Here is a 26,534-nt window from a genome sequence, read left to right on the forward strand (position 1 = left end):
CAGTAGAGGTCATGTGACAGGTTTTTTCTACAGGGTATAAAAGGGAGACCCACCCTGTCAGGTGGGGCAGTTCGTGGCTAGATTTGCCAAGATGACTTCATGTTACTGTGTGATTTAATGTGATGACGCAGTTTAGTTAAAAATGAAGTTTTATATAATGCCTAAAGTTTTAAAAGGTCAGAGCCAACGGTTTCTTTGCTAAGGGAGAGTGAAGTTTGGAAAATGGAGATCGAGGAAAATCGATTTTCGATGGATTGACTTCGACCTTGTGTGATCCTCATTCGGAAGGATTTCGTTTACTATTCTCATGATAGTCTCCGCTGGAAAAAGCGGGAGATTGAGAATATTATGGAAGGAAGGTCAGTCACTTTAAGCTGTTATATTTAATAAAATTCGACGTGGGAGTTCGACGCTGGGAATCGAAGGACATCGACGTGGAAGAGAATTTAAATCGCTTTAAAAAGTCTCTCCTTTTAAAAGTACCGTGAGGTTTTGAACTGTCGGCATATCGCTTTAAAGAATTTTTTTTTTCAATACCGCTTTAAAGACTGTTTGGGACTGCAAAGCTATTAAGAACTGTTTGATCAGCTGCCAGCAGCTGAGCTCGGATCATTGTTTGGGTTTGTTTACATTTGAAGGGGGTTTGTTATCAGTGTTTAATAAACGTGTTATTTGTTATAAAACCCTTCGTCTAACTCATCTATAATTATTGTTGCCTGAATACGTAACATTACTCTTTTCCATAGATACTGCCTGTTCTGCTGAGATCCTCCATCATTTTGTGTGTGTTGCTTTGGATTTTCAGCATTTGCAAGCTTTCTCGTATTTAAGTATAGTAATTTGTGCTTTGTTGAGATTGTACCTGGAATATGGTGTAAAATCCCACTCCCCATACTAACACGGGTTATACAGACCAAAGAACAAACTGCTGGAGGAACTGAGTGGGTCTGGCAGAATCTGTGGAGGGAAATGGACCGTCAACATTTTGGGCTGAGACCCTCCATGTCGACTGAAAATAGACGGGAAATAGTCAGAGAAAAGAGGAGAGGGGTGGGGATGGGGCAAGAGCTGGGAAGTGAGAGGTGGATCCAGGTGAGTGGGAGGGGTGAAGGTGGAGAAAGCGACGGGGCTTCAGAAATGGAATTTAATTCCACGGAGGATTATAAGAAGTTAGAGAGTGTTTGTTTTAGAGATTCACCAGACTGATTCCTGGAGGACGATGAAGATCAGTGATCGTCTTCACATAAAACAGAGGCCGGCAGATGTGTGGAGACGGAAGGGATCGGACAGAAACATGTGGCTAAGATGGGTGAGCAGCCGCCATCTTGTTGATGGTTAGAGGGGCTGAATGGCCACCTCCTGCTGCTTCTCACTTGATGCTTCAGTGTTCCCGTCCAGTGAGTTTCCGGAGGAATGTGAATAGAAATTAGTATTTATAAGAATAGCAGTGATTTGCATGAAACCTTTTCGGGTCTGACTTGTGTATCGGATTGGGATGGGAACCGAACAAGTAACTCTGAGATCCGAGAGGTGGAGCGATGAGGACGCCAAATGTACCGAGGGCAAAATTTTAAAAAAATGTAGCTGGTGTAAATACGAAATAATACGAAATGTGTAAGGGGCTAGGAGCAGAGTCATTGGTTCTGTTGGGAGACACCCCCCCCCCCACCCGACAAGTTTCTCGCTCCCATTTCAAACGCAGATCTGCAGCATCTGAGGTTATCGCTTCCGAAGCCCCGCCCCCGATTTCACAGTCTCCGGGTGGGCGGTGGTTTTCTTTCCGTTCTCTGTTGAATCAGATGATCTGTGGAGATCCGGAGGACCGATGGCAGTCTGCGGGACAAATTGATCAAGTTCTCATCGGTGAATATTGAGCCAAGCAACTAGCGGTGAACGTGACCAACAATTTCCCATCTGTGAGTACTGAAGCTGATCCCGGGGGAGGGGAACCTGATGTTGGGCAGAGAGTCCCGTTAACTTCCCCGATCTGGTGACCTCGTCCCACTTTTTGGATACGACCTGTCGTGGTCGGTCCGGGTTCTGGGACTTTCACACCGCCCCTGGTATTCTGGTCCCAGGAGCGGGATGAGGTGGTGATACTGAGACTGAATCCATCCATTAAGATGTACCTGGCGAACTTTACCTCCATCACCCGGCCCGGTATCGGATCCAAACTTCACCTGCATCGATGCCTGGGGTCGATAATTGTTTTTCATATTTCCAGCACACTGGAAGCGGCCGTTCGGCCTGTTGTGCTCTTGCAGACACGAGGATTAACCAGAGTAATCGCACCCTCGGGAGACTCCTCTACGTGTATGAGTAGCTTCATCTTTCCCCGTTCAGACAGGACAGTGAGATCCAGATCTCTCACGTCCTCTCAGGGGACTGGGAAGTTTATTTCCATCTTCTTTCCATTGCTACGACTTGCCGAAATGCTGACAGTGTTTCCCGATATCTGGTCCTATTAATGCGAGAATTAAGTCTTGTTCATTTATCTGGGTTTCCCGGAAATGTGTACACTCCCTCCGGAATTTCCAAAGGAGCAACCCAGGCTGTCTAATATTCCCACACGATTGAAATGGGGAATCTTTATTTTGTTTTCCATGTACAGAGGTTGAGTGAAAATCGTGTCTCCGGTATTCTCCACACAGATCGATACACTGCAGCAGTACATTGAGGAAAAACAAATCATTCTGGTTACAGAGAAAGTGCAGTCCAGGTAGATATGTGGTGCAAGGTCACATCGATTTAGACTGTGAGGTCAGGAGTCCACTCATCACGCTGTTCGCTTCTAACAGCAGAATGGACACCGTCCTTGACCCGTTGGCATGTTTCTGTCTTATTTTATCTTCGCCCCGAGGGGAGGGTGAGAAATGAGAATGTTCAGGGTTGTGAGGAGCTTTCATGATGTTGGCTGGTTTCCTGAGTCAGTGGGATGTGTTGACAGAGTCCATGGAGGGGAGGTTGGTTTCTGTGATGTGCGCAGCTGTGTCCGCAGTTCTCCCCTATTTAATTCAGTTAATGGAAAAGCAGTAGCTGGATGAAGATGTGAAGTATCGGGATGGGATACTTTCTGCGGTGCATTGATAAAGTGTGTAGAGTGGAAAAGGACAAAAATCAAAGCTCTTTCTGTTTGTTCTGGCTTTGCTATATTGGAATATGTTATCTAGTAATGTGTATTATTATTTCAGTATCTTTGTATTACTGGACTACTATCAGAGAGTGCACTTGATTCCTTCACCCACCTGATTCCATCTGCTCATTCCTGCCCATCTTGTTCAACCTCTGTCCAGTCCGTATGCCACCACCTCAATGATATATATCAATCATCTTGTTCAATCTCTGTCCTGCCTGTATGCCACCACCTCAATGATATATATCAACATCTTCTTCAACCTCTGTCCAGCCTGTATCCCACCACCTCAATGATATATATCAATCATCTTGTTCAACCTCTGCCCAGCCTGTATCCCAACGCCGCAATGATATATTTCAGCAATCTCTCTTCTAAACTTTGTCTTCGTTGTGAAGTTTTGTATTGCACCGTTCCATTTATTTATTTATTTATTTGCCTGTTTATTTATTTATTTATTTATTTAGTTAGTTAGTTAGTTATTGTTCGCTAGGAATACCAGAGGTTTAGTTGGACACAACACGTGGCAGGGTAAAAGCAACCATTTCAATTTTAGTTTCACCGTTACAAAATGGCTGCAGTGTTAATCTTTGCCATAACGGAACACATAGCATCTGATGTTGAGTTTGTTATTTCCTTTTTCGGTTATTTTCAGTGAGCCACTTCCTCTGTTTCCAGGGTAACGGCCCGTCAGAGCTGCAGCAAGTGCTGCACATTTTATCGCTCTGTGGTCACCGCCTCTCAGCGTAGAGACAGTGGCCTCAGGAGCAAATGTAACAGAATGATAGCGGGAGGAAAGGATGCTGTGAGCATTGACTGTGTGGGATGTATTACACCAGGGTCAGAATGAACTCAGAACTAACAAATTGGTTGGGGTGGGGGTGGCATTTACAGTTTAGGGTGGCAATCAGTTACTATCTGTGCGTTAAAATGAAGATGGAGAAAATACTACAGTTGCAGGAAATTTAAGGTGAGGAGGAGAAAATACTGGAGACGCTCAGCAGATCGGCAGCATCTTGGACAGTCTCAGTTCTGGAACTGGGTCTTCCACCATTTGTCCTTTCAGAGATGTAGTCTGATGTACTGAGTTCCCAGCATTTTCTACTTTATAATTTTACATTTTGTTCCTGCTACACTGCAGGAAACATGGCAGCCCGCTCTGCTGGGCAAGAACCCACACAGCGATGACATAGGGATCAAATGTGCTCGGTTTAGCTGCTGGGGTCAGGCTGAAGTGTATCCGTATCCTCTATACAGACCGGGGAACCGGCCTGAGCACCGGCCCCGGCAGAGGGTCATTAGGTTCCAATTCCACCTTAGTCTGTGAATCGGAAATGGCAGGAACAGCACGGGAAATCGCCGGTACCAAAGCGTCTTTGTATGGGTGATAATATTGGGCTGGTGACTCTGAGGATATGGAACTGGCAGTATACGGGCTACAGTCCAGGTTGGTAATTCGACAGCTGGGATCGGAATTTTCTCAGTCTGCAGTGAAACTGAATTCTCGGGCGGTTGGGCATAGGTTATGGGGAAATCACCGTCTACACTGTCCAATAAGACATCACATGTGTCAAGTATTTTGGAGATTATTTAAGAGTTAACTAGGGAGTTGGGTGAAGTTGGGCAGTGATGTTGTTCATCTGAACTTTGGTAAAGTCTGTATCAAGATCCCGCATGGCAGCTGATCGGGAAGGTTCGGTCACGTGGGATTCACGGGGAGCTGACGAGGTGGATTCACACCGGGCTCACAACAAGAAGCAGGGGGAGATGATTGAAGATGGTTTTAGCGAATGGAGGCCTGTAGCGAGGGGAATGTGTGTGTCAGTGTCGACACCTCTGTAATTCACTATTCATGTCACTGATTTGTATATGAATGTACATGGCTACACAGAGTATTATGTACCGTTGTGTTCACCTTATTGTCGTAAATATATTATCAAGCTGGAGAGAGTGCAGAAGAGTTTGCTGAAGATGTTGCCTGGACTAGAGGGCCGAGTCATAGGAAGCGTTTGGCCGAGCTGGGTCTTTAGTCCAGAGGAGAATGAGAGTGAAGTTATAGGAGTTCATGAAATCAAGAGGGAGTGTAGATATGTGGTTGGTCGTTGTATTTTACCCAGGTTGCAAAATTCAGAATTGTTTGATGTCATTCCAGTACAGAAGTGTAAAGGAGAACAAAATAATTGTTACTCTGAAAAAAAAACACAATGATGGAGACCACAATAATAAACAAAACACAGTACATGAAGTATGATAGTTTAAAAAGATTTATTGTATGTCTATAAAGTGACGTTAATCACAGAAGTGTCTGGACATGTGAGACTGACATTGATTCTTCTTCTGCCTGTGACTTGCGCGTTACACGCTTGGGCGATCATGGGTCTCCACATCCAATGATCCCTCACAGCGGCAATGATATCTGGCACATTTAGATCTGTTAGTTCTTTCACAGTGTCCATATATTGTCTTCTTTGTCTGACTCTTCCGCGTTTCCCAGGCATACGGCCTTGCATTGTAAGACATTCTATTTCTCCCTTTATGATGACATGGCCCAAGAATTTAAGTTTCCTCTCATTTAATGTTCTCATTAAATATCTTTTCGTATGGGTACGTTGGAGTACTGTCTCATTAGTTACCTATCTCTATATGATATTTTCAGCATTCTAAAAAAAAAACACATTTCTGTTGCTTCTAAGTTTCTTTGGAGTTCAGGTGTTAGAGTCCACGTTTCGGAAGCACACAGCAAGATTGACCAGATGTAACATTTCAGTAGCCTACGCCTTGTTGTCATAGAAATGTGTCTGTTGGTAAAAATGGGTTTCATTTTTTGGAAGTTGGTTTTGACAATGGCAATTCTTGTTTATATTTCTACTTTACTTCTAGCAGCTTGTGATGTAAAGCTGCCAACTTAATTAAAGCCGGTCTTTTGTTCAGTCTTTTGGTTACCGATGGACAATTGGCAGTTGGGAGTATCCCGCCCATTTTATATTACCATATTTTTGTTTTTTTTTACCGTTGATGGTTAGTCGAGAATATGCACTTATTTGTACTACTTTGTCTAGGAGGATTTGTAGGTCTTCTGCAGCACTTGCTCTCAGGTGGTATCGTCTGCATATCTTATATGGTTGATGTAAACACCTCCAATTTTTATCCCATCTAGGTCTTCTGTTTCTCTGAGAACCATTTCAGCATAGATATTAAATAATTCCAGTGAGGCAACGCCTCTCTGTCTAACTCCCCTTTGAATTTTAGTCCTACTGCTTATATTACCATCATTTTTTACCGCCACTGTTTGATTCCAATATAAATTTTGAAGCGGTTATTTATCCCTTCCGTCAATATTTAGTTAAGTGAGAATTTGAAATAATTTTTCATGTTGCATTTTGTAGAAAACTTTGGTGAAATCAATAAAACATAAAAAGATATCGTTTTCATATTCAATTGCCCTTTCTGAAAGCATTCGTAGTATGAAAATTGTGTTCCTAGTTCATCTATCCACCATTAACTAATATTACAGTTCAGAAGTTTCTGGCCTTAGCTTATCTTTGATTTGACTCAGAACAATTCTCAGCAAAATCTTTGTAATGTGACTCAGAAGACTGATTGTTCTATAATTTTCGCTGTCGATAGTTCCAGGAATTTTAGGCAGAGTTATAAATACTGATTTCAAGAGATCGTCAGGCAATACACTAGACTCATATATGCCATTAAACACTTCAAAATTATTGTCTATGCCCAGATCTTCTAGGGCTTGTATCATTTCCACTGAAATTCCATCAGGTCCAGTGGCTTTACCTTGTTTCATGCTTTTCATTGCTTTAGTTATTTCTTCTTTGGTAATAAGAGGGCCAGAATTAGTGTGTTTCATATATGGGGGTTCCCCTCTATCTCAAAAAGCTGCTCTATATACTGAATCCACCTCTCACATACTCTATCTGGATCTGTTAGGATGGATCCGTCTGCTGATCCTATTCATCATGCAGAGGAGGTTTTCTTAATGCCAGTAATTTCCTTAAATTTTCTGGTGCATTTCTTTGCTGTTGTTAATATGGCCTTCTACTTCATTTTATTTTTTGATTCAGCCGCTCTCCCTTTGCAATATTGCGCAATTCTCTGGTCTGTGACATTGACCGTATGTCTATAAAGTGACGATAGGCACAGGATTGTCTGGCCATATGAGACTGACATTGATTCTGTGTCCGTAAAGTGACGTTAGACACAGAGTGTCTGGCCAAATGAGACTGACAATGATTCTCTGTCCGTAAAGTGACGATAGACACAGGATTGTCTGGACATATGAGACTGACATTGATTCTGTGTCCATGAAGTGACGTTAGACAAAGGATTGTCTGGACATATGAGACTGACATTGATTCTGTGTCCATGAAGTGACGATAGACAAAGGATTGTCTGGACATATGAGACTGACATTGATTCTGTGTCCATGAAGTGACGTTAGACACAGGAGTGTCTGGACATATGAGACTGACATTGATTCTGTGACCATAAAGTGACGTCAGGCACATGAGTGTCTGGACATGTGAGACTGACATTGATTCTGTGTCCATGAAGTGACGATAGACACAGGATTGTCTGGACATATGAGACTGACATTGATTCTGTGTCCATGAAGTGACGATAGACACAGGATTGTCTGGACATATGAGACTGACATTGATTCTGTGTCCATAAAGTGACGTCAGGCACAGGAGTGTCTGGACATGTGAGACTGACATTGATTCTGTGTCCATGAAGTGACGATAGACACAGGAGTGTCTGGACATATGAGACTGACATTGATTCTATGTCCATGAAGTGACGATAGACACAGGATTGTCTGGACATATGAGACTGACATTGATTCTGTGTCCATGAAGTGACGATAGACACAGGATTGTCTGGCCATGTGAGACTGACATTGATTCTGTGTCCATGAAGTGACGATAGACACAGGATTGTCTGGCCATGTGAGACTGACATCGATTCTGTGTCCATGAAGTGACGATAGGCACAGGAGTGTCTGGCCATATGAGACTGACATTGATTCTATGTCCATGAAGTGACGATAGACACAGGATTGTCTGGCCATGTGAGACTGACATTGATTCTATGTCGATGAAGTGACGATAGACACAGGATTGTCTGGACATATGAGACTGACATTGATTCTATGTCCATGAAGTGACGATAGACACAGGATTGTCTGGCCATGTGAGACTGACATCGATTCTGTGTCCATGAAGTGACGATAGGCACAGGAGTGTCTGGCCATATGAGACTGACATTGATTCTGTGTCCATGAAGTGACGATAGACACAGGATTGTCTGGACACGTGAGACTGACAACGATTCTGTTTTCGTAAAGTGACATTAGGCACAGGAAAGCCTGGACCTACTGGAGAATGATATTGACTGCCTGTCCATAAAGTCACTTTAGACAGAGGAGTGCCTAGAACTGTCAGGAAATGTTAAACTGGTAGTGGGTGGGTTATGAAGGGTGGGTTAGTTAGTAGAGGTGTTGATCAGGCTTACTGCTTGTTCTAAATATCTGTTTTGAGCCCGATTGTCCTGTCGTGGGTGTTGCAGATCCACAATTCCTTTAAAGTAGCGCCAGAGTTGTAAAGAGAGTTTAGGACATATTGACCATTCTAACAGGCTTTTACGAAGAGGGGCTGGGATATTAATGCTAAAGTTGTAAAAGACACCGAGAATCCAAAAAAAAACCCAGAATTGAGTGCAGTTCTGGCCAGCTACTTGCAGCAAAGATATCGATAAGCGTGAAAGAGTGTAGGGAAAATTACACGGACATTGCTAGTATTTCAGGAAATAATTATAGTGATAGGTTGAACAGGTTAGAACTCGATTACCTGGAATACAGTGGAATGATGGGGTCTCCTAGCAGGATTTCAACTTTTTTTATGCCATTTGCCCCGACAATTAAAGGAAAGGTCCAGGACCCTAGGTGGGGAAGCCCTTCTAGGGATATAGAAATCTATGATGGTATAAATAGGGTGAATGCAGTTAGTCATTTCCCCTCAGGTTGGGTAAAATCATGGATTTAGGGCAAAAAGTGACACATTTAAGGGTAATCTGAGGGAGAACTACTTCACTCAGAGGGTGGAGCGAATGCGGAACAGTTCCCAGCAGATGTAAGAGATGAAGATCCGATTGTGGTATTTCAGAGATGTTTGGGGAGGTACATGGATGAGGGAGATATAGAGGGCTGTGGTCTGGGTGCAGGGGGATGGAACCACACCGAACATGGCACGGACTGGATGGGCTAACAGTCCTGTGTCTGTGCTGTAAGGGCTCTGTGAATCTCAATTGAAACTTCCACACATAATCGACATTTATTGTAGACAGGTCATAGAAAACATAGAAAATAGGTGCAGGAGTAGGCCATTCGGCCCTTCGAGCCTGCACCGCCATTCAGTATGATCATGGCTGATCATCCAACTCAGAACCCTGTACCTGCTTTCTCTCCATACTCCCTGATCCCTTTAGCCACTAGGGCCATATCTAACTTATATTATATTTAACTTATAGGTCGTATCCAACACTGCGATTTATTTTGGACCAGCAGCTACACTGCTGACAGCTCTGTAGAGCTGGAACCACATTGAGATTTACTGAATGTACCTCCAAGGGGTAAAAACAACCACTGGAATTTTAGTATCACCATTACAAAATGGCTGAATGTTCAGTTCAATTTTGTCACAATGAAGCCGAGAACGTGTCACACCGAGTTTGTTATTTCCCCGCTCGGTTATCGTTGCGAGCCACTTCCTCCGTCACCAGGGCAGCAGCTCACCAGAGCTGCAGAGAGTGTTGAACACGTTTATCGCTCTCTGTTTGCTGAATCTCAGCTGAGAGACAGTGGCCTCAGATACGAGGATGCTTTGAGCATTTGCTGATGATACTAAGTGGGTGGCAGTGTAACATGTGATGAGGATGTTAGGAGAATTCAGGGTGACTTGGATAGGCTGGGTGAGTGGGCATATACTTGGCAGATGACGTTTAATGTGAATAAGTGTGAGGTTATCCACTTTGGGAGTAAGAACAGGAAGGCAGATTATTATCTGAACTATGTAAAGTTAGGTAAGGGAGAAATACAAAGAGATCTAGGAGTCCTTGTTCATTAGTCACTGAAGCAGAATGAGAAAGTGCGGCAGGCAGTGAAGAAGGCTAATGGAATGTTGGCCTTTATTACAAAGGGAATTGCGTACAAGAGCAAGGAAATCCTCTTGCATTTGTACAGGGCCTTGGTGAGACCACACCTGGAGTATTGTGTACAGTTTTGGTCTCCACGGTTAAGGAAGGACATCCTGGCTGTAGAGGAAGTGCAGCGTAGATTCACGAGGTTAATTCCTGGGATGTCTGGACTGTCTTACGCAGAGAGGTTAGAGAGACTGGGCTTGTACGCGCTGGAATTAAGGAGATTGAGAGGGGATCTGATTGCAACATATAAGATTATTAAGGGATTGGACGAGATAGAGGCAGGAAATATGTTCCAGATGCTGGGAGAGTCCAGTACCAGAGGGCATGGTTTGAGAATAAGGGCTAGGTCATTTAGGACAGAGTTAAGGAAAAACTTCTTCTCCCAGAGAGTTGTGGGGGTGTGGAATGCACTGCCTCGGAAGGCAGTGGAGGCCAATTCTCTGGATGCTTTCAAGAAGGAGCTAGATAGGTATCTTATGGATAGGGGAATCAAGAGATATGGGGACAAGGCAGGAACCGGGTATTGATAGTAGATGATCAGCCATCTATTTACTGTACGGGATGGAATGAAGAAGATTGTAGGGATTGCATCTATGTAATTCTGTTCTGGGTGTCAAACATCTTGCAGTCAGTCAATCGTTTCTGCATCAAAAGAACAAAATGATATCTTCTGCACTGAGTTTCCAGTGCTATATTTTCAATTTTATATTTAAAACTTTCTCTTCCTGTTACCCGACGGGGAAAATGGCTGCTAATTGACCTGGGATACACCGCACTCAATAAAATAATGAACAACTGTGTTCAATGAAACTGTGGGAACAAGCGAAAATGTATCAGCAACCTCTTTGTGATCCACGGCCCATGTTTTACAGCTAATCCCCGTCTAGAAAAAGGGTCATCAGGCTCCAGTTCTGTCACGGTTTGGTGTGGGAGTGTAAGTTTTTGAACTGGGATTAGCTGAGACACTGCCGCATATTACCAGCAGCAAAGAGCCCTGGGAGAGTTGGTGCTTGAGATACAATCTTGGGATGTGGTCTCCAGGAATATGGGACTGTCAGTGTTTGGGCTTCGGTCTACGTTGGTGCATTTACAGATGCGGCTGGATGTTCCTCCTTCCGCAATGACGCAGACGTCTCCGGTGGCTGGATATTGGTAGCGTGAATCTCTCAGTGTGAGATGCGGGAACACCCAGTGTGAGATGTGGAAAAGATATGCGGGCTGTGACCTTCTGAGGTTAGATCCTGGGATACCACACATGTCTTGACCCAGATAAAATGAACCCGGGGATCAAGCTGTCCGGGTTTATGAGATGTTGAGCGAGTATTTCTGTTCTGTGCTCAGTTGTTTGGTTTTGAAGTCTCTTTGGAAGCAAAGCAGAGAATGAGTTCCCATTCCATCCCTCACAGGGAGAGGCTGTGATTAAATACGCTGTTTTGTGTTTGCACCAGTAGAAATAGACCGGGGTTTCAGAAATCAATTCACATTTGGAAATTCCCCCTCACTGTCACCTGTCTATCTGCCAGTGCGAGTCAAAGAGGAACTCAGGTTGCTGAAGATAGAACAGAACATGGAACAGTACATCACAGGAACAGGCCCTTCGGCCACAATGGTGTGCCAAGCCAGCTGAAAAGTAAATCACCCACCCACCCACAAATCTAGGGTTGGTGGGGGGGGGGTGTTGAAGTTACGGCGGGGGTGATTATTTACCAACTGAATAACAACAAGCCTGCATGCAGTGGGAATGGAGAGGGTGTCTTGATTAGACGGAGAGTGTGGGATCTGAGAGTGCTGCCTCAGAATAAAGAAGTGTCACTTTAAAATTGAGATGAGAGACATTACTTCAGCCAAAGGTTGTTTGATCTGTGGAATTTGTCACCACAAACAGTGGTGGAGGCTATCGTTGGGTATATTCATGTTCTGGATTGCTAAATAGGTTGAGAATTATAGCAGGAAGCAAGAATACGGTGTTGGAAAATAATCCTCCATGATTGATTATGGAACAGACTAGAATGACTTTATCACATAATTCTCCTGTTATATATTATGACTTGTATCTTATACTATGACTGAATGATGACTTCCTTGTATTCCATCACAAACAAGAGAAAATCTTCAGATGTTGGAAATCCAAGCAATACACACAAAATGCTGGAGGAACTAAGCAGCTGGAAGAGAGGAGCGTTGACGTCCAGATGTTGCCTGGCCTGATGAGTTCCTCCAGCATTTTGTCTGTGTTCCTTTGTATCCCATATCAGGCTTTGTAAAGTTTGAGGGACAGTTACAGATTTCTTCACTCGGATCATGACATATGCGTTCAAAATTTAAATTTCAGGTTAACGCTTTGTTCTCCTTTGTTTTAGTAACATACTTCATTACTTCTTTCGTTGAAGTTAGACCTGCGGTGAGAGGTTTATTGGAAGAAACGCCCACAACTGGAAGCAATCCACAACTGAAAAAGAGGGAACAGCAACAAGTGAACCAGCCCGAGGACGGAGATCATCAATTCGACAGAACCCTTCTGACTCGGAGTTTCCATTGATTCAGTCAGCAGAAAGTTTGGTGAGTCTCATTTACCCAAACACTGGTCCTTTAGACATTACATTTCTGTACCAAGGAAGATAGGAAATAGCTGGAGTGAGACTGAATAAATGTAGAAGTGCCTGTTGCAATCATTCCAGATCTACTGATGTGCTGTCGATATAAGTTCTGCATAATAATTATATTATGCAAGTGAAAAGAAACATTACATTGATTAAGTATATACATCGAGATTTATGTGTTAATGTTGTATCCCAGCAGGTTGCAGATCGACCATGACACAATCGGTGAGCTGGTCCGCACGGTACGGGACCGAGGGACGCGCTCCCCGTTCCCTGTTACTGACTCTACAGTCTCCCCATCTACCGCGCGCACCAGCTCACCGCCCCGCCCACTGCCCACGCGCGCCCTCTCGCGGAGCTTCGTCACCCTCGGGCTGACGTTGAGACGATTTCAGCATGCTGCGCGTGCTCGTTATCTCTCGTGAAGTGACGTGCATTTACTTGTCTCTCATTGGTGACACCAAATACCAATTTAGCATACCAACCAATGGGGATATGGGCCTCGTCATTAAGGAGTTTCCTTAACAAGGAGTTGGCGGAGCTGTAAGGGCGACGGATTGAAATGGGAGTTCAGGGGGTTTATCTCCACTGAATGAGCTAGGATGGAGAAGGCTTCAGCATATTTTCAGTGGACACTGATAAAGTGTTGCCTGCAGGTGCGGAGTCGGGGTGATTTTAACAGCAAGTCACGATCTTACTATCTGACACGGTGGGCTGGAGGGACCCGGTGGCTGCCTTTTGTTTGCGGTGTCTGGGTATAAACAATGGAGTAAACAGACCCACCTCGGGCCAGCAGGCTGTCCCGGTGGGTGTTGTGGGGTCAGATGCTTGGAGTATGGTTGCTCCCTGTCTGCATTAGGGACAAAATGCAACATTTACAAGTCTGTTCTCGACTGAAAACATCTATATTCATTCTTTCTTTTTGTTTATGATACAATCATTGTCCAATTTATGTTCAAGTTTAATAGTCATTCAAAACATACATGAAAACACATGAACACAGCCAAATACAACAGCGTTACTGCACACAAAGCCTCCTTACTGGAAACTGCCTCTCTAAGATACCCCAAGGGCATAGGTTTTTCCTGAATAATATTATCTATCCATCGTAGCCTCTGTCATCCTCTCCTTCTTTTGCCTTCTGTTTTACCGAAAATGAGAGTCGTCTCCAAAGAATCCTGTCCCCTCATGATGTGGTCAAAATAATGGTGCTTTTCAAGCTTCCCAGTGAGCAGTCTGGCGTATTTCTCCAAGTATTGACTTGTTGGATCTTCTTGCTGTCCAACGAACACTTTCCCCCAACATCCAAGTTCAGAGGCGTTGATTATTTTGTATTCAGCCTTACTAATAGTCCAGCTCTCACAGCCTTACATCACAACTGGAAATACTATATACTTGACTCTACGGTCCTTCGCAGACAATGTTATGTCTCTGCACTTCAGTATTTTATCTAAATTTGCCATTACTACCCTCCCCAGATGTAAGCGCCATTTAATACGCTGCATTTAGCATCATTTTCAATCTTTCTTTATTGATTAAAAAAATTATATGAATAGATACAAATCAGAGGTGAAGTTATATCAAATACAAAATAGAATAAACGTACAAACAAAGAAAATGATATACACTGTCAAAATCATGTGTAATATAATATTAGGCTGTTATATATAAACAGAGAACCACAACTCCTCTTGACAATTCATACAAAAAAAGACTGGAAATGTTCTATTTATAGGAGAGAAAAAAAAACACTAAACTAACCTAAAACAAAAACGGGGGGGGGGTGACTGGGCAGTCCATTTGGGGACAAGATTACAAAAAATAGAAGAAACCGCTCGTTTGGTAAAATCTGAAACTTCACGGAGGGAGAAAGAAAAGAAAGAAAAAATCTAAAAAAATTTTAAAAAAGAAAAGAAAAGAAGTTAGATCGTATGAAAATATTGAATAAAAGGTGGCCAGGTTTGTTCAAATTTGAAAGATGTATCGAACGTCCGACTTCTAATTTTCTCCAAGTTTAAACAAAACATAATGGAGGAGAAACAGAAAAAAGCAGTAGGTGGATTAGGATCATTCCAATGCAACAAAATAGCTCTCCTACCCAATAAATTTGAAAAGCCTATCACATTTACCATCTATAGAAATCTTTGAACCAAGGAAGAAAAAATCCTTCTCTGCTTCCACTTCCTTTCCATTTATTACCACAGAGTTAACAGGACTGGCTGGCTTTCTTAACATTGAGCAGGAATCCAGCTTTCAACTTTCTTCTTTCACTTTCATTAGAAGCTTCTTCAGATCCTCCTCATTTTCAGCCATTAGAATAGTATCACATGCGTATCTGAATTTATTAATATTCTGTCTGGTAATTTTCACTGCAACATTTTGAGTCCTCTCGACCAGCATTCCTTATATGTTCAGCATATAGATTAAATAAGCAGGGTGACAATATGCAGCCTGGTCATACTCCTTTCCAAATCGTGAACCAGTTTTTGTTCTGTGTCATGCTAACTGTTGCTTCTTGATCTTTGTACAAATTTCTCCTAAGGCAGAACAGATGTCCAGGTATTCCCATTTCTTTAAGGATTTACCATAGTTTATTATGGACCACACTGCTGAAGGCTTTAGAGTAGTCAATAAAACATAGATAAAATACTTTTCTGAAATTCTCGCGATTTCTCCATTATCCAGCGTAGGCTAGCAATTTGGTCTCTGGTGCCTCTGCCTCTTCTAAAAGCAGCTTCTATCTGGCAGTTTGTGTTCCATATATTGCTAGGGTCTTGCTTGCACAATCTTTAGCTTTACCTTTCTAGCACGTGAAAACTTTCGGTAATTTGAACAATACTTTACATTTCCGTTCTTGGGTATTCGGATAAAAACGGATCTTAATCCAGCCTAAAAGTCATTGTTTATATTTTCCCAGATCTGCTGGAAAATTGCATGCAACACTTTTACAGCATCACCTTTTAGAATTTTCAACAATTTTACTGAAATCCTGTCACATCCTGCAGCCTTATTATTGGCAATGTTCTCTATCGCCCATTCGACTTCACTTTCCAGAATGTCTGGCTCTAGATCGATGAGGGAGTCATTGTAGGTGTCTTCACTGTTGGATCTTTCTGCAATTCTTCTGTGTGTTCCTGCCAACTCCCTTTCTCCTTTGCTTCTGTAAGGTCCTTCCCTTCTTTGTCTTCTCCTATGCTCATTTTACATGAAATGTTCCTTTGATTTCTCTAATCTTCTGCAACAGATCTCTTCTTTTTTTTCAATTATGTTGGCTTCTTCAGCTTCACTGCATCGCTCCTTTAAGTAAGTTTCCTTATATTTCCTTGCTATTTTCTTGAAATTTGTGTTCAGTTGGAGGTCTTTGTACCAATCTCCACTTACTCCCTGGAATGTAGGAGAGTGAGCAGTGACCTTACAAAAATGTTTTAAATTTGAAGGACAGAGGAACTGAATCATACTTTTTTATTTGTGTAATTCAGGTCATTGCCAGCAGGTGGGGCTTTCTTCCACCCGGACGTCAGTCAAATAGACGACAATCAACCAACGTCAGTCAGAGTCAGAATGGACACAGGTATGTTCACTGGGCTCTTTCTCATTAAATCTGTCATCATGGTACACGTGTAGTCAAATCGTCAATAATTCAGAGGGATAAACTTGGGCGATAAAGGGGCAGAGAGAAAGTACCATCAAACGGGGTCATTGTTCCAACTGTTAAAGCGACTTTGAGCACTGGAACAATTCACCATCTCCAGCGCAGGGACCTAACAAGGGGAATGATCGAATCGTTCCCCTCACCACACAAATCTTCACCTGAGTGAAAGGAGAAGGAGCTCCTGAATAAGGTGGGAGTGGGTAACACTCAGACAGGAATACAACAGCGGGCAATGTAACAGTTGAGGGAACGGATAGAATTTCCGTCAGCATTTGGTACGCCCTGATGTGGGAAATGCCTCCGACAGCCATTGAGAGAAACAGATGGTGTTTTCTGATTGGAAGGGCAATGGTGAATTCTCCCCAGATTAACGGGTTGTTGCACAATGGCGGTGAGGGGAGTTCCCGGTGTTTGTTTTCTGTGGCCGAGTTAAAGAACGTTATATTGAGGGAGGACGGGCTGGGTGCAGGAGACAGTTAACAAGAGAAATTGTACACAGGGAATCTGGTGGGTGGGGGGGCGGGGGCTACTGAAGCAATGAAATGACCTTGGCAAATAGGATTAAAGTAAAACAAGATAATAAGTGGAGAGGGCACCGTACAAAATGCTGGAGGAACTCAGCAGGTCAGGAAGCACCTACAGAGAAAAAATAACCTTCAACGTTTCGGGCTGAGAATCTGTAAATTGATTTCAAAGTCGTCTTGGGTACATAAAATAGAGTCAGCACTAGAGGAGCGTTGTTCTAGCTGAAGGTCTGTGACCAGTCGTGTCCGCAAGGATCACTGTTTCGCCATGCGTCGTGTGTGTGAATCAAATAGGTTAATCATATGATATACTGGGTGGACTTATTCGTTGATTTACAGAGTTGGAGGAGTTGAATAAATTTGGGACTGTTGTCAAAGCGTTCAGCATCCAGTTAGAAATAGGAACAGAGAGTCACCAAGTACAGATAATTCAGGCAAATGTGAGAAGTTGCATTTTGAGAGGTCAAATTCGTGAGCAATCTGCACAGTGAATGTTGGGACTGATAATAAGATTGATGTACTGTGGGGTCTTGTGATGGGTATGCACAGCTCCCTGAAGGTGGCAACACAAATGGTAGTGTGCTAACAATGAGTTGAGGTATTTGTTAAAGTTAGACTGTAACTGGATACATGTTGGTTAAGAGACAATTTCAGTATTGTGCACAAATCGAGAATGATGTGGAGGGTCTATAAAGGGTGCAGAAGAGTTTCACCACAAAAACCTGAGGTAACAGGTTTGTTTAGATGGTAAAGTTTAAAGGGGATTTAGGATGCATGTTTTCCACAGAGAGTGATCGGTGTCTGGAATGAGCTGCAGAGGGAGGGACTGGAAACAGATACTCAGCATCATCTGAGAGGCGTTTGAACTCATGAGCAGGCCGGGAACGGAGGGATATTGATCATGTTCCTGAAGATGGGATTGGTTTAAATTGGCATTGTGTCTGCAAACGCATGGTACATCTATTATTTTATGTTCTATGACCGACTACAGATCTGAACTCCGCCATCTCCGCCTTCCTGTCAAATTGTGAGGATCACCAACTGTTCCAGTTGACGAGATTCTACATGGAGCGACTGGAGCAGGCGATTGAGGAGGGTGTGGAGGGAGTCGGTTTCATGTTAATGGGCGAGGATCACTTCACTGGGCCAGAGTATCACGTAAGTGGAATGGACATACACTGAGTGTAGATTCTACCGAATCAATCACAGACCAACAGAACCGGTGTAACGAAACCTCTGGGCAGTGAAAATCCTGTAGTGCTTGTGGTCAACATCAAGAAAAGTGTTTTCATCTGCGAAAACCTGGAACTTTTATTAACCAATACAAGCCTCTCTCCAGTTTTCTGATCACATTCATTTATAGACAGATTAGGATACAGGCAATGATTGAGAGGTGAATTTAGTGATGTGACACTTGACGGACATTGCAAGTGGACAGAGAACCACTCTACACCACTCAGTCTGACATCACATCATGTTCCCAGTGTTCGACCTTAGTGGTCATTCACCAATCTGTGTTCTTCTCATGACCCACAGGTTTCCCACAAATCAAATATATAGTGACATATTTCTCAGCTCATTCTCAGTCTACCTTCAACCCTATTTTCAACTCAGGCAACACTGACTCGTCTCTCATTTGAACTGCTGACTCTTATTTTGATCAATATCCCAACATGCCTCATGTTTCTGTTACCTTCTGTTCCTTGTGACTTCCAATTTGAGTTTGTAATTACCACAGCATATACTGTTAACATGGGAAGTGCAACGTTAGTGCCACTGAAAATATTCCAAACATCTACAGCTAACAGCGAATTACAAAGAAACAGCTTTCCAATGGTCCTCGTGCTACTGGAGTGCATTCACCTATTGCCACCCAGAATGAATATTAGTGAAGAGCCAGACACCATACTGAACACGACATTCCACGTGAGGCAGCTGACAATTTCAGTCCAAACTTCTTACTCAACATTACCACCAGTCGGCTTTGGTCTGTCACACATGCACAATAGTCCTGAGTTTGCTGGCTGCTCCTCACTGCCAGATTCCAGCTGTTGGCTGGCACTGGACCCCTCGCGGAGCCTGGCAGAGAAGGGTGAAGCTGCTGCGCTTCACCAGGGATTACCCTGGCGAAAAGCAACAGTGACCCGGCCATAGTATCACCTAGTCATAGTCATCAAACCCTACAGTACAGCAACAGGCTCTTCTGCCCATCTAGTCCACACCGACCTATTTTCTGCTTAGTCCCATTGATCTGAACCCGGACTGGAGACGTCCAAAACTCCCCCATTGAATGAACTTATCCAAACTGATCTTAAATAATCAACTCGAATGTACATCGACTAATTAAGATGGCAGCACGTTCCACGCTCTTCAGCAACCTCTGAGTGAACAAGTTGCCCCTCATATTGCCTTTCACCTGTCATCATTACCCTATGATCTCTAATTCCAGTCCCACCCAACCTCAGTAATAAATGCATTTTCGCACTAACTCTCTCTATACCTTTTATAAACGTGTATACCTCTGTCACATCTCTCATGGTCCTCCTACACTCTATGGAATAATGTCCTAGCCTATTCACACTTTCTCTATATCTCAGATCCTCAACTCCTGGTAACAATCTGTATTTTATTCTGCATTCGTTCAATCTTATTGATATCCTTCCAGGAGGTAGGTGTACACATTGCTTCAAATTAGCCTCTGCAACATCAACTTCGACATAATATTACAACTTCTGTATTCAATATTTTGATTTATGAAGCACCATGTCCAAAAAGCTTTACAACGCCATCTACCTTCGATAACACTTTCAAGAAATTTTGGATCTGTATCATTTTGCAGGATCTCATCACACTTCCTACTCTTGTCAATGGTACCAACGTGGACCAAAACCTGCTCATCCTGCCCTTAAGAAAGTTTCAGAGTCGATACGAGATATCACTGACCTTGGCAACACACCATCCAAAGTTCCTATTCTCGTAAATAGAATCTCCAGTCTGTTCTCCTGACATTGAACTCCCCCTGTCAGTGCAGATCAGCAATTCTCATCCCTTTCGAGTCACAAAGCCAAACTCAGAGCTAGATGCATAATCACCGTGGCTTTCCTCTGCGAGACCATACCCCGAAACAAAAAGCCGTATACCTGTTACAAGGAGTTTCCTGTAGTGGCTGCCTGTTCCCTTCCCCCTCCTGACAGTCACACAGTTTGCTGTGTTCTGCGCCTTGGGTATAGGTTCCTCCCTGTAAAGTCTGTCAGTCAACCTCTCAGCCTCCCGAGTGATCCCGGGTTTATCCAGCTCCAGCTCCAATTCCTCAGCAGAGTCTGTAAGAAGCTGCAGCTGGATGAAATTCCCGAAAGTGCAGTTGTCAGGGACACTTGAGGTCTCCCTGTCTTGTCGCACCCAGTAGGAAGAGCATCCCACTATCCTGCCTGGCATTCCCACTGTTCTAACAGTGAAACAGAGAAGGGAAATATTACCCAAGATCTACCCAAGCCTCCGCCTCTCCTCACTGAACCCTCTCTGACACAAAGCATCAATAACCTACTCTATCTCTGGCTCACTCACACTATGTCTGCTCATTTTAAACCTTGCCAAATGGATAAGTACTCTGCAATCTGTGGCGTTCAGAAAGTCATGACTGACCACGCTAACTTTTTTTAAAATCTCTTTCTTGCAACGAACACTTCAATGGCTGTTAGTGATCTGTGGTGAGCAGAATGTGCCGGGTCAGTCCATGTTCAGGGTAGATTTGTACCCATCCCTCCGCTCCTCAATATATTCCCCATTGTTCATTACAGAGCGTGACTGAGCTCGCAGAGAAGGGAAACCGAGCGGGCGCTTCCAGACTCCTCCTGGATCTGGTGATGGAGAAGGGCTCCGGGGCCCGGAGAGTGATGTGGGAATCCTTTGTGAAACTACATCACCATTTACCGAAGCTGAGCAGAATATTGAATGAAATACGGGAACGTGGTACGGTGAACAATACACTGTGTGTTACAGATGTAAATGCTGATGAATTTACATGATTATACAGAACAGACTTCATGCAGGTTAATCTGTTTGAACAGGTGACGGCCAGTTCGCCTACATGGACACTGAGCGGGGTTTATCTGAACTGCCCAAGCGTCTGAAAGGTAAGCGATGGAACGACATCTCTAAGTTTTATTTCGCTCTGAGAGCCTGAATACCTGTCTTTAGAGGCATGTTTTGAGACTGTCAGAGTTCGGAAGACACTCTTTGTTGCTGTGGCTGATGGACAGGTAACCACTTGCATTTTGCAGAACACGTTTTACCGTCCGGGTCCTCGGCTGTGCTGCTGGAGAAATCTATGAGTTTGCTAAACAAACATTCCCGTCGGTCAGAGAGGAAGCATAGAACATAGAGCGTAGAATAGGATAGCACTGTCAGACCCATCGACACATAATGTGACCCATCGACCCTTAAACCCTGACTCCCATGTAACCCCCCACCTTAAATTCCTCCAAATGCCTGTCCAGTAGTCTCTTAAATTTCACTGGTGTATCTGCCTCCACCACTGTCTCAGGCAGTGCATTCTACGCACCAACCATTCTCTGATTAAAAAACCTTCCTCTAATACCCCCCTTGAACTTCCCACCCTTTACCTTAAAGCCATGTCCTTTTGCTTTGAGCAGTGGTGCCCTGGGGAAGAGGCGCTGGCTGTCCACTCTATCTATTCCTCTTAATAACTTTTACACCTCTGTCATGTCTCCTCTCATCCTCCTTCCCTCCAGAGTGTAAAGCCCTAGCTCCCTTAATCTCAGATCATAATCCATACTCTCTAAACCAGGCAGCATCCTGGTAAATCTCCTCTGAACACTTTCCAATGTTTCCACATCCTTCCTATAGTGAGGCGACCAGAACTGGACAAAGTACTCGAAGTGTGGCCTAACCAGAGCTGCATCATTACCTCGCGACTCTTAAAAACTATCCCTTGACTTATAAAAGCGCCAACACCCAATAAGCGTTCTTAACTACGCTATTTACCTGTGGGGCAACTTTACCTGTGTACCCCCAGATCCCAGTGCTCCTCCACACTACCAAGTATCCTTCCATTTAGTTTGTACTATGCCTTGGAGTTTGTCCTTCCAAAGTGTACCACCTCATACTTCTCCGGGTTGAACTCCATCTGCCCCTTCTCAGCCCACGTCTGCATCCTATCAATGTCTCTCTGTAATCTCTAACAATCCTCTACATTATCCACAACACTACCGACCTTTGTGTCGTCCTCAAACCTGCCAACCCACCCTTCTATCCCCACATCCAGGTCTTTAATAAAAATGACGAAAAGTAGAGGTCCCAGAGCCAATCATTGTGGGACACCACTAGTCACAACCCTCCAACTCGAATGTACTCCCTCCACCGCGACCCTCCGCTTTCTGCAGGCAAGCCAATTCTGAATCCACCTGGACAAACTTCAATGGATCTCACGCCTTCTGAGTTTCTGAATAAGCCTACCGTGTGGAACCTTGTCAAATGTCTTAATAAAATCCACGTAGATTACGTCCACTGTGCTACCCTCATCTATATGCCTTGTCACCGTCTCAATGAACTTTATCAGGCTTGTTAGACACGATCTGCCCTTCACAAAGCCATGCTGACTGTCCCTGATCAGACCATGATTCACGAAATGCCCAGAGATCCTATCTCTAAGAATCCTTTCCAACAGCTTTCCCACCACAGACATAAGGCTCACCTTATTACCCGGACTATCCCTACTACCTTCATTGAACAAGGAGACAACGTTCTCCTCCCTCCAATCCTCCGGTACCATTCCCGTGGACAACGAGGACATAAAGATCTTCGCCAGATGCTCAGCAATCTCTTCCCTCGCCTCGTGTAGCAACCTGGGGAATATTTCGTCAGGCCCCGGGGACTTAACCGTCTTTATGTATTTTAACACCTGCAACACCTCCTCTTCCTTAATATCAACATGCTCCAGAACATCAGCCTCACTTATTTTGTCCACACCGTCATCAAGTTCCCTCTCATTGGTGAATAACAAAGAGAAGTATTCACTGAGGTACTCGCTCACTTCCACAGCCTCCAGGCACATCTTCCCACTTTTATCTCTAATCGGTCCAAACTTCACTCCTGTCATCCTTTTGTTCTTCACATAATTGAAGAATGCCTTGGGGTTTTCCTTTACCCTATTCGCCAAGACCTTATCATGCCCCCTTCTTGCTCTGCTCAGCCACTTCTTAAGCTCTACTGCGACCAGGGGGCCTATATATTACTCCCAATATAATTGCTCCCTTCCTGTTCCTGACTTCCATCCATACTGACTCAAAAGAGGATCCTGCTACACTACTCACCCTTTCTGCAGCTGTAATAGCATCCCTGAGCAGTAAAGCCACCCCTCCTCCCATACCACCGCATCCCCTTTAAAGCACTGAAGTCCAAGAATATTGAGAATCCATTCCTGCTCTGGTGCCAGCCAAGTCTCTGTAATGGCCACTACATCATAATTCCATGTATGCATCCAAGCTCTCAGTTCACCACCTTTGTTCCTGATGCTTCTTGCAATGAAGTACACACACTTTAGTCATTCTACCTTACTACCTTTACACCCTTTATTCTGCTTCTCTATCCTCAAAGCCTCTCTATATCTTAGATCTGGCTTTACTCCATGCACCATACTTGCAGTTCTCGCATGACCTTTATCCTGCTCCACCTCACTATCTTCTCTAACACTCTGGTTCCCCTCCCCTTGCAAATCTAGTTCAAATCCCCCGGAGCAGCACTAACAAACCTTCCCGCAATGATGCTAGTCCCCTTCCAGTTCAGGTGCAACCCGTCCCGTCAGAACAGGTCCCACCTTCCCTGGAACAAGGCCCTATTGTCCAGAAACATGAAGCTCTCCCTCCTGCACCAACTCCTTAGCCACGTATTTAGCTGCATTATCTTCCTATTTCTAGCCTCAATAGCACGTGGCACGGGTAGCAACCCTGAGACTGTAACCCTGGAAGTCCTGTCCTTCAACTTTGCATCTCAATCCCTAATCTCTATTTGCAGGACCTCCTCCTTCTTACTATCCACGTCATTGGTCCCTACTTGGACCACGACATTTGGCTACTCACCCTCCCTCTTCAGAATACTGAGAACTCGATCCGAGATATCGCGGACCCTGGCAGCAGAGAGGCAACAGACCATATCGGATTCTCGCTCTCTCCCACAGAACCTCTTATCTGTCCCCCTAACTATCGAATCTCCTATCACTACTGATCTCCTCCTTTCCCTCCTTCCCTTCTGAGCTGAGGGTCCAGTCTCGGTGCCAGAGACGCAACCACTGCAACTTGTCCCCGGTAGGTCGTCCCCACCAACAGTATCCAAAACGGTATACTTATTGTTGATGGGAATGGCCGCAGGGGTGCTCTGCTCTTCCTGCCTATTCCCCTTCCCTCTCCTGACAGTCACCCAGCTACCTGTCTGCTGACTTTTAGGGGTGTCTCTCCCCCTGAAGCTCCTGTCTATTTTTGCCTCTGCCTCACGAATGATCCGAAGTTCCTCCAGCTCCAGCTCCTTAACTCGTTTTGTCAGGAGCTGCAGCTGGATTCACCTTTTACAGGTGTAGTCATCAGAGACAATTGTGCTCGCCCTGACTTCCCACATACTGCAAACGGAGCACTCGACTGCCCTAACTGCTGCCTCCATTACCTACTTCTCAGCTAATTAGATTAATTAAAGGAGAATACCCGGCCTTACCTCACTGGGAGCAAGCTCGTCTTCAGCCTCTACTCGCCGAAGCCTCTCGAGCCAAATCCTTCCAACTCTGTCTCCCACTACTCCGTCCCCCACTCCATTAATCTGATCGCTTTTTAAACTGTCCCGCTGTCTCAGAGGCCATCCTTCACGCGCTTGCGCAGTCGTGCCCTGTTCAAACTTCCGAAGAAGCCCCCGCATTTCCCTTTCCTTAGCGCCAAATATCCCGAGATCTGTCAAAACTGTAGCCAAACCTCTCCCATAGGAACATCCAACGCCAGCATGGAAAGCCTTACACCTCGGATCCAAAGTGGAACCGTTATTTGCTGTTAGTCCCCCATCAGAGCACAAGACATGGGAACAGAATTAGGCCATTCAGCCCATCGAGTCCACTCCGCCATTCCATCATGGCTGAACCCGGGGCCGCTCAATTCCATACACCTCCCTTCTCTCCACATTCTTTGATGCCCTGACTAATCAGGACCTCCTGCCTTAAATATACCCATGGACACGGCCTCCACGGCAGTGATTCATCACTCTATGACTCAAATATTCCTCCTTACCTGTTCTAAAAGATCGCCCCTCAATTTTGAGGCTGTGCCCTCCAGTTCTGGATACTCCCACGTCCTCTGCACATCCACCGTATCTGGTCCTTTCAGCATTCAGCAGATTTCAAAGAGATCCCCCCACATTCTTCTAAATTCCATTGAGTAGATGCCCAAAGTTGCCAAAACGCACCTCATATGTTAACCCCTTCATTTCCAGAATCATCCTGGTGACTCTCTCTGGACTCTGTCCAATGACAACACATCTTGTCTGAGGTATGATCCCAAAGCTGTTGGCAACACTCCACGTGCTGCCTGACTACATACTTATAAGGGCTCAGCGTTATCTCCTTGCTTTTATATTCGACTCCCCTTGAAATTAATGCCAACGTTTCATTTGCCTACTTTACTACAGACTCGTCCTGTAAATTAACCGTCTGGGAATCTTGCTGGAAGACTCCTAGGTCCCTCTGTACCTGTAATGTTTGAACCCTCTTACTATTTACATAATGGTCCGCACGATTGTTCCTTGTAACAAAATTCATTATCATGCATTTCCTACCACCGTATTCCATCTGCAACTTTTTTTTAACCCATTCTTCCAATTTGTCTACAATCTGACTCCTGCGGAACACCAGTAGTCTCAGACACCCAACCAGAAAATGCCCCTTTTATTCCCACTCGCTGCCTTCTGCCATTCCGCTACCCATGCCAATATCTTTCCTGTAACGCCAAAGAATTTTATCTTGTTCAGCAGTCCAATACGTGGCACCTAATCAAATACCTTCTCAAAATCCAAGTAAATCACATCCACTGCCTTTCCTTTGTTGACCCTGCGTCTTACTTCCTCGGAGAACCAATTGTTCAGGCATGATTTCTCTTTACAGAAACCATGTTGACTTTGACTTATTTTGTCATTAGTGTCCAAGTACCTCGAAACATCAACTTTAATAAGAGACTCCAGCACTTTCCTAACCACTGAAGTTTGGTTCACTGGCCTATAATTTCCCTTCTTTTACCTTCCTCCTTTCTTAAAGAGTGCAGATATATTTGCAATCCTCCAGTCCTCCGGGACCATGCCAGAATCAACTGATTTTTGAAGGATCATGACCAATGTATCCGTTATCTCTCCAGCAAACCTCTCTC

The 26,534-nt window shown here is 44.2% G+C and overlaps 1 protein-coding gene across 1 annotated transcript in view; it reads left to right on the top strand.

Moving 5' to 3' along the window:
* LOC140724438 (uncharacterized) overlaps positions 1-26,534 on the top strand; it is a 37,123-nt gene that overhangs the window by 7,402 nt on the left and 3,187 nt on the right. Inside the window, exons 2-6 of the mRNA XM_073038885.1 lie at positions 12,743-12,907; positions 16,428-16,519; positions 18,116-18,282; positions 20,922-21,093; positions 21,192-21,257. Of these exons, the coding sequence (XP_072894986.1) occupies positions 16,510-16,519; positions 18,116-18,282; positions 20,922-21,093; positions 21,192-21,257 (415 nt within the window). The 5' untranslated portion in view covers positions 12,743-12,907; positions 16,428-16,509. The remainder of the gene's footprint in view (positions 1-12,742; positions 12,908-16,427; positions 16,520-18,115; positions 18,283-20,921; positions 21,094-21,191; positions 21,258-26,534) is intronic.

Source organism: Hemitrygon akajei, unplaced genomic scaffold (assembly GCF_048418815.1).
Source record: "Hemitrygon akajei unplaced genomic scaffold, sHemAka1.3 Scf000216, whole genome shotgun sequence".
NCBI classification, from domain to species: domain Eukaryota; kingdom Metazoa; phylum Chordata; class Chondrichthyes; order Myliobatiformes; family Dasyatidae; genus Hemitrygon; species Hemitrygon akajei.